This window comes from Oncorhynchus kisutch, linkage group LG29 (assembly GCF_002021735.2).
Source record: "Oncorhynchus kisutch isolate 150728-3 linkage group LG29, Okis_V2, whole genome shotgun sequence".
In the NCBI taxonomy this organism is placed as follows: Eukaryota; Metazoa; Chordata; class Actinopteri; order Salmoniformes; family Salmonidae; genus Oncorhynchus; species Oncorhynchus kisutch.
In genome coordinates this window covers 1,548,410-1,557,926 of record NC_034202.2, presented here as the reverse complement: position 1 = coordinate 1,557,926, position 9,517 = coordinate 1,548,410, and the positions used below count along the sequence as shown (strand labels likewise).

Genomic DNA, 9,517 nt, shown 5'->3' with positions numbered 1-9,517 from the left:
GTGCATTTGGAATGTATTCAGACCTCTTGACTTTTTCCACATTTTGTTACATTACAGCCTTATTCTAAAACATATATTAAATTGTTTATTTTCCTCATCAATCTAAACACGGTACCCCAGAATGACAAAGCAAAAATCAAATTTTTCACATTTACATAAGTATTCAGACCCTTTACTCAGTGCTTTGTTGAAACACCTTTGGCAGCGATTACAACGTCGATCTGCACATCCATCACTCCAGTATTAATGCTAAATTCTAATTATTTTAGCCTCTATGGCCTTTTTATTGCCTACTACCTCCCTACTCTTTTACATTTGCACACACTGTACATAAATATTTATATTTTTCAGTTGTAAATGAGAACTTGTTCTGAACTTATATACAATATCATATCATAGTGAGAATGACTGATAAAATCAATGGGGGCCCCCTAGATGTCAGGGCCCCTGGGCACGTGCTCTGCGTGCCCGGTCGGTATTCGGACATGTTTACTACAAGTTTAGACAGCTGAAAAACTGCTGATGCACAACAAAATTTCAAAATGACACCTGGCGTATTCTACTATTCTTACCTTCAGTGTTAAGTTGAGACCCCGACTGAGTTCCCCAAAAAATGTTAAAGTGCTTATGCCTGAAACCGGCCCTGCACACACTCTTGTTATGTAACACACTTTCTATCCCCACATAAACACTCTCTCACACACACACCATCACACACGCACACACCATCTCAATGTGGTCACCATTCCAGTTTGGTAGTCTGTCTTAGTTACACATGTGGTTATTGATTTCTTCCCTCCCTCCCCTCTCTCAATCAGTGGCGGTCAGTGCCGTTTATGATGAGGGGGGACAACAATATTATTTTCATGAGCATGGCCTTATTTCTATTACAGCATATTGGATGACTCATTCATATTCCATTCAACCAGTTCAATGTAAAATCAATAGGTTTAGGCTACTACATGATACTCAACCTAGCCTATGAATGAATGTTTACAACGTAGGTCGAGAGAAACATTTGAGATGACAGACAGTGACACATGGACAGACAGTGACACATTCAATAACACCTTGCACACTCTTGCCTGCATCTAGCTTATCTAGGGTGTAATCATTAATCCAACTGTTGCAAATGAGAGTTTCTATTGGACAAATTCAGGTATTTCTATCCCTGTTTCATTTTCTTCCGTTTAAGAAATGTTTTTCAACAGAATCATCAGAATGAATACACCCCTGATCACGCAAAAACACAGTTCACTTTCATAGTAGCCACATTGTATTCCTTCTCGCCTCAATGCACTCTACTCCTGTCACCTTTTCCCTTAATTTGTGGAATACAATGCACAACACATCAGCTGCATGTGACCAGGTGAAAAAACCTTTCCAAGCCAAACCATGTCATAACCGCTACACACAGCCTACATCATTGTCCCCATATTAGTTAAAGTAATGTCCTAGTCAGCATAGCTAATAGAACTAATGTGTTAGTAAACCCGCTACAATCATACAGTAACGTTACAGTGTATCGTCAGCAAGCAGTTACACCAGTGGTGGCAATAAATTAATCAAACCAAAAGCTTACCTTGACTTGTAAGAGTTCCAGTGTTGTGTTGGATAGTCATAGCCAGCTAGCTAACATAGCATCCTTCTGTTGGAGCAGGGTGTTCCAGTAGGCTAAACTAGCTAGCTGCATTTTCTAGCTAAGTAAGTGAAAAAGAAAGTAACAAAATGACAATCTATCTCTCTCTGGCTTCTCCTTCATTTTGGAAGAAATTAATTTGTTCAAAACTGTACAAACATAGTCTTTCTCTCTATTTGAGTCAACTACTCACCACATTTTATGCACTGCATTGCTAACTCTACTCTACTGTTGACTAACCCCATTCTGTACAAATTTGCACAACCGCGGCATTCAAACAAGAGTGCAACGAAAACTAATGGGACTGTAGCAACTGTGTTGGCATCAAAATCTGGGGTGTGAACTATGTTTCTATTCAAGCATTGATTGACATGGTAATGGCTCTATAGTATTGGAGAAAAGTTGAAAAAACTGACCTCTCCGATGCTGTACGTTAAATTGTGACGTGTCATGACGTAACATGCGGAACGCATAAAGCAACTCATTTTGTGTCATACATCCTCTCTCCACCAGGTGTAGTGCTTCTCACGCAAACAACAAAAGGACAGGGGGATACCTAGTCAAATGTACAACTGAATGCGTACATTTTTTTTGCGTCATCACTGCAAGCCATCATGACTCTCAAAAGCTGTGACAGCCGCTGTTAACTTCTGAAGATAACTTTAGCGCCGCCCAAAAAACCTGATTCAAATTTGATACAAACTTTCAAATAGGTATGTAATGACACATTATATAAACTCTTTATAGTGTTTTTTATTTTTATTTTAGAGGTGATAAGGTGGACAGATCGGGTGAAAAAAGTTATTTCCCCACATGGCTCATCTCCCACTTTCCCTATCACGCAGTAGGTTTCGCTTCCCCACCGCCATTTTTAAAAAGACCCGATGGAGCTCATTGCCTTCTTGGATCATCAAATCAAATCAAATTTTATTTGTCACATACACATGGTTAGCAGATGTTAATGCAAGTGTAGCGAAATGCAGAGATGGGCATCATCAAGGTCTCGTCATTGATTTTGCTGGAAAGGGGAGAAATTGTGCTTTACAATGGTATTCATATTACAGTTGACCTGGAAATATTACGTTTTTGGACGGCGCTAAATTAAGGTAAATTGTACGTTACAGTGCGATGTGCAAAAGTGCGTTAGCTAACTATAGCTAACATAGCATTCCTCTGTTTGAGCCGGGGATTTGAGTAGGCTAAACAAACCAGCTGCATTTGCTAGCTAAGTAAGTGAAACTGAAAGTGAAAAGATTTTACGAAATCGCTCTTTCTTGCTTTTCCTTCATTTTTGAAGAAATGAATTTGTTCAAACATTTTCAACAATTGTCTTTCTCTCTCTTTGAGTCAACTGCTTACCACATTGTATGCACTGCAGTGCTACTTAGCTGTCGCTTATGCTTTCAGTACTAGATTCATTATCTGATCCTTTGAATGGGTGAACAAAATGTCAGTTCATGCTGCAAGAGCTCTGATAGGTCGGAGGACGTCCTCCTGAAGTTATCATAATTACTGTGTAAGTCTATGGATCGGGGTGAGAACCAAGAAGCCTCCTAGGTTTTGTATTGAAGTCAATGTACCAAGAGGAGGATGGAAGCTAGCTGTCCCCCAGCTACACCATGGTGCTACCCTACAGAGTGTTGTTGAGGCTACTGTAGACCTTCATTGCAAAGCAGTGTGTTTTAATTTATTATTTGGTCATGTGAATATATTTAGTATAGTTTTATCTAAAAATGAAAACTTTTTCAAATGTTTTACTTTTTTAAAATGAAATTCACTGAGGAGGATGGTCCTCCCCTTCCTCCTCTGATGAGCCTCCACTGCTCTCAATACCTAGCTAAGAGAAGAGAAACGAAGCGGCCTGGCTTCCCAGGCATTGTTAAGATGCAGAGGCGCTTCTCTCTCTTTCTGAGGAGAGCCGAGCAGGCAGAACATCTGAAGCAGCGCTGCAATAGCCGTGCTGCCTTAGTTCTGCTATATCTGCATGATTCTTCCATCACTCCCTTCCACACCACTTTCAAGCTGAGGTGGGGAGGGAGGGAGAGTGGAGAAGAAAGGGAGGGCGTAGAGGTGGCTTGGTGAGGTGTGTGTGTGTGAGAAAGATAAAGAGAGACTGCATGCAGAATTTTGCTAAAATATCATCCATGTACAGCATAACACACCAAATAATGCATGCAGAGCAGAATTAGGCTGATACCCGCTAATTATCCAAATCCAGAAAATAACTGTCCTATTCTACAACCACCTAAAAGGAAGCGATTCCCAAACCTACCATACCAAAGCCATCACCTACAGAGAGATTAACCTAGAAAAAAGTCCCCTAAGCAAGCTGGTCCTGGGTCTCTGTTCATACACACAGACCCCACAGAGCCCCAGGACAGCAACAGCATCACAAATAGACCCAACCAAATAATGAGAAAACAAAAAGATAATTATTTGACACATTGGAAAGAGTTCACAAAAAAAAACTGAGCAAACTACAATGCTATTTGGCCCTTTGGTACACAGTGGCAGAATACCTCAAATGAAGGAAAGCCTTGACTATGTACAGACTCAGTAGGATAGCATTGCTATTGAGAAAGGCCTCTGTAGACAGACAGCCCGTCTTCTCTTGAGAGAGAGAGAGCCGATGTGCACACTGCCCACAAAATGAGGTGGAAACTGAGCTGCACTTCCTGACCTCCTGCCAAATGAATGACCATGTTAGAGACACATATTTCCCCCAGATTACACAGAACCACAAAGAATTTGAAAAACAAATCCAATTTTGAAAAGCTCATATCTATTGGGCGAAATACCACAGGGTGCAATCATTCTTGTTGCCACAAAAGGGCAACCAGTGAAGAGCATTGTAAATACAACCCATATATTTATTTATTTCCTATCTGCACATCGTTACAACACTGTATATAGACATAATATGACATTTGAAATGTTTGCATATTTTGGAATTTTTGTGAGTGTAACGTTTACTGTGCATTTTTGTTTATTATGTTTTTCACTTGCTTTGGCAATGTAAATATATGTTTCCTATGCCAATAAAGACCCTTAAATTGACAATTGAATTTAGAGAGAGAGTAGGGGCCTGAGGTGTGAATCAGGTGGATAATTTGGAATTGATTTACAATATTAAACAGAAATATGCTTACTATGAATGGGATGCAATGGATAAATAGCTTTGTGGTTTGACAATCAGACATACACTACATTGGATAGACGTGCACTACATCGCATGCATATTGTAACACATGCACTACTAGAAATATATATTTTTTACTTTAAAAAGGGAATATCCCAAATTTAAATATATCAAAGTACACACACTAAAGCGTAAACAAACATTTTTTTGAGCAAAATAGTTTTTTTTAGACAACTGCAAACTGCAAGGGGTTGGTCTGATGGGAATCCGTGATGTCATCAGCCACCCCCCTTGCTTGAGGAACAATAGAGGAGCAACATAGATCAAAAGGGCCCCCCGCCCCTCCACTTGTGCTATGTCATGACATACCTGGACAGCCTATAGAGATGTGCCTTTTGTTAAGTAAATCAGGTGTTAAATTAGGTGGAGACTAGAGTGTCCCTTTAAATGTATGTGGTGCTATCCTTGAGCTGTTCATGTCTATTATTGTCCTGTATTATGTCATGTTTCATGTTCTGTATGGACCCCAGGAAGAGTAGTTGCTGTTTTTGTCTATTATTGTCCTGTATTATGTCATGTTTCATGTTCTGTATGGACCCCAGGAAGAGTAGTTGCTGTTTTTGTCTATTATTGTCCTGTATTATGTCATGTTTCATGTTCTGTATGGACCCCAGGAAGAGTAGTTGCTGTTTTTGTCTATTATTGTCCTGTATTATGTCATGTTTCATGTTCTGTATGGACCCCAGGAAGAGTAGTTGCTGTTTTTGCAACAACTAATGGGGATCCTAAGTCTCACATTAACCAGTGGAAATGGATTTCTACTCAACACATTGGAAGCTATTGTGGGACCAATGTGTGATTAACATAACCTAATGGATAGAATACAATAAGTAAATAATGACATGGCGCACAACAAAATTATATGTTATTTGTTTGTCATTACCTCAGTGTCATTGTCAATGTCATTTCTTGTTTTTATAGCAAAATAGTTAATATTTCCACTGTTTCCTGATTGTAGTTTACAGCCCTTATATGTATTATGGGGCAGTTGGCTTTTAAGTTGGCTTTTAAAATGTACACACATTTTATTTACACCTGATAAGTATATATATTAAAATGTAATCAGAATAGTTCAGAGATAGTTCAACAATGAATCAATCAATCAAATTAGAAATTAATATAATCAAGTGCATAGACAAATATTCAATATGATCTTATTCTAAACACTAAACTCATGTTTAAGTGCCCTAGACTTTATTTTTTTTGTTTGGAACAGAATTAAGATCAGAACATAATTTGAAGATTAATATCCTCAATATTACAGGCATTTTTAAGTCAGAAATAGTTTCCCCCATGTTGTAGGCTTGTACTATTTGACAGGGCGCTTTAGCCCAGTGAGTCTCATGAGAGCATTCCAGTTTGGTAAAGTCCGTTTGGAATTTGAAAGGCACAGAAGAACCGCCTCTGTCTGATAGGGCCTGATCATCTCAAATGGGTGGAGTTTGCATGCCAATCAATGGCGAACGCAGGTCCCTATTGGCGCAAACCGTTGTGGGCAGACTCTTCGAAATATATATACTCCGGCAATGTGTGCCTAGCAAATGATTTCTTGCTCGCTTACAGAGGGAAGCGGACAGCCGTGTTCAATGTTTCACCACAGAGCTGACTTAGCCTTCGCCCCCAATAGAAATATCGTGACTTCCACTGAGAGAAAGTCGCTTTTCTGCGTCAGAGAGGAGCGGGAAACGACTAGATCACCGTCATGATCAACACGACGGAGTGTGCAGTGGATGCACAAAGTCTAATATCTATTTCCTTACGGAAGATTCACAACTCCAGGACGCAGAGAGGAGGCATCAAGCTGCACAAAAACCTCCTGGTGTCCTATGTGTTGAGGAACGCCAGGCAGGTCTACATGAACGAGAAGTACGCGGAGATTTACAGGATGCAGCAGTACGAAGAGGTGATGACCGTCTGCAACGAGATCCAGGAGTTAAACCCGCTGGATTTGGCCGAGGATTGTGAGGAGCAGAGGGGGGACTGCTGCGGCAACGGCGGGGTGAGCGAGCCGGCGAGTCTGTGTTGTGCTCTTCTGCCAGTGAGCCAACTAGTAGCAGTGCAGTCAGCGCATATGCAACCCCCCTCCGCCTGCTCCGCGCCTCTCTCTCTCCAAAGCGACGAGGTCTGCAAGGAGACAGAGCCCTCGTTTTACCAGAGCTGTTGTGCGGAGGCTTACCCTGTATCGAATTGCGAGTTTTCCCCGGTGAACAACTTACACTGCAACAAAACGACGGTGCTCGATTTGGACACGCACGTAGTGACTACTGTGGAGAATGGGTACCTTCACCAGGACTGCTGCGCGTCTCTCCAACAGTGCTGCCAGGGCGCACAGTACTCAGGCAAGAAACGCAAGGTTGACTTTGAATATTATATATCCGATATTGAGGAGGTACCGGATTTTACGCCGTGTAAAAGAGCGAAATTTGAGGATTGTTCCTATGCAAATTCGGAACACTTGGACACTTCGAACATTTCCAATCTGATCTCGATCTTCGGTTCGGGGTTTTCTGGGCTGGTGAGCAGACAGGCGGACATAGAGCAAGCCTTAGCCTTGAACGGACAGTTCTGTAGCAAACAAGCCCTATCGAGTCTTGGGGCAATGACTAGAGCTATAGTAGCTTTTTGACTCCATGGTAAACTAGAATGAAACACTTTATGAAATTGTACAAAGTATAAATCAAATCGGCTTTATTTTTTGCAGGAAAGGGTATTTAAACATTGAACCGTTTGTTTGTTGACTTTCGTTTTCACAGGGAGGGAGAGAGAGAAAGGTTGTTGCCGCATGTGATGGGCAAGCTTTAATTTTAAACCTAAAATGTCTACATAACACATTTTACATAATAGTTGTGAATTTTATCTAACGAAGTTGATTTCGTTGCCTTAAACCCAACGCATACTACTGGTAGCTATTGTTGCTAACATTGAAAGTGGTTGAATGTCTAGATCGCGGATTATGTTGTTGATCACTCCAGAACAGTTTTGAACACAATGTCTCGTTTTAAAGACACTACACAAGTAGTGTGACCGAATAGCAATCAAATAATGTAGCCCCAGCTCAACCTAACTGGAAAAGTGTGGCCATGGATGGCTTTACAAAATGCTTTTGTTGTGCGTCGCAGTTTCATTCGGGAAATAACTAACAGAAAGCTGTGGCAGTCTATTTATTACACACGCACGGTTGTGTTGTACTTGGTTATCATGCATCTATCTCTGGGTTGATATTTAAACCTTGTGTATAGAGACTTATTCTAAGCACATCAGTGGTAGGCTATGTTACATGGGAACTATGTGGTACATTCTCACCACATAAATTGACAGGTGAAGGCGCAATGGTTCAGACTTCAATTTCCCTATCAAACTCCTGGGTGCATTAACTCTGACCCAGCTTGCTGTGTCTCCATTGATCTGCTAGTTGTACCCAACTTCCCACCTCACCTCTGATCAGAACCATTAATTAGGCTACTCCAACTCCCAGAGTGCATGTGTAATCTCATAAATCCAGGTAGTTTTTGACAGTTTTGTTTGTTGAGCGCCCCCCTCCCTCTTAACCTATAACAAAAAGTTATTGATCAAGCCTTCACAGTAATTCATGATGCCAACATGGCTTGGTTTTGTGAGTTTTTGTTTTATTTTCTTAAATCTTATTACCTTTTGTTCTAAAAAGGCAAGCTCCTGATTTAGCCATACATCCACACATTATAAGCACTATGTGTACTGAAAGATGTTTCCAGACGTCCTCTTCATATTTTCTTTGTATTCTTGTATTTTTGTGCATATTAAATGGTATATCACCGGGTAAAACTGTTTAAGAAAATATTTGTTAAATTTATAATCTTAATAAAAAATGGAAAACAATCAACTCTCCTTGATGTATTGTTTGAATGGCACATGCTGGTCAAATGTTATTTCCTATAAGGGAGAGAGGTAGGCCTATTTGGTAACCAGTGTTACAAAAGAAGAATGGACCCTTCATTCACTGATATGTTGCATAGGCCTACACCACATTATCTTCTCACATCATTGTAGACCAGGAAGACCTTGTTATCATCACAAAGGTGTCCATTTAAATATATTGTGTGTTTTGGGATACTACATTTAATTCCAAGAAACTCATAGTATAGCCAACACTTTTGTATAGCTAGACCTTTTTGAACTATTATTTACAGCATTACTGTTATTGATGGGGCATCCTCGTTTAAATATAAAAATATATATATATATATATATATACAAAAAATAAGTAGCCTGCTATGAGTTGTTACAACTTGGTTGTTAGAACCACGTGGAGTGCAATGCTGTAAGAACAATGAAGGCTATTTAATATCTAATAGAGTGTTTTTTTAAAAACTGGTTTACTTGAAAAGGCAGTGGCTAATTTCTAGTCCCAAACTCACATAGGACTGTCTGTGTTGGTTAGTTAGTGCACACTCTAGCTGACTGGGATTCTGCGCGTTCACATTTTTGGCCCGAAATTTTGCCCAAACTTGCAGTCGTGTTATCTCTGCTATATGCCACTTGGTGGTGTTCTTCGAAATCAATGAAGGTATTAGAAAGCCTTTGTAGCGGCACCTCGGGCTGACCTCGGCTTCTCTGCTTCTCCCCCCTCGCCACCCCTCCCTTCCCCTCCACACCCCACCCTCCCCCCAACAGTCATCCACCCCGCTTCCCACCCCTCCTCG

The 9,517-nt window shown here is 40.5% G+C and overlaps 1 protein-coding gene across 1 annotated transcript; it reads left to right on the top strand.

Annotated features, from left to right (window-relative positions):
- Positions 1–6,383: 6,383 nt before the first annotated feature.
- On the top strand, positions 6,384–8,697 carry LOC109874379 (immediate early response gene 5-like protein). The gene has a single exon (XM_020466262.2). It carries the CDS (start codon positions 6,541–6,543, stop codon positions 7,462–7,464), a length of 924 nt encoding a protein of 307 aa, XP_020321851.1. The 5' UTR covers positions 6,384–6,540; the 3' UTR covers positions 7,465–8,697.
- Positions 8,698–9,517: the final 820 nt, after the last annotated feature.

Bases quoted from the DNA above. Each gene is read 5' to 3' on its own strand.
- LOC109874379 (XM_020466262.2), top strand. From the start codon at position 6,541: ATGATCAACACGACGGAGTGTGCAGTGGATGCACAAAGTCTAATATCT.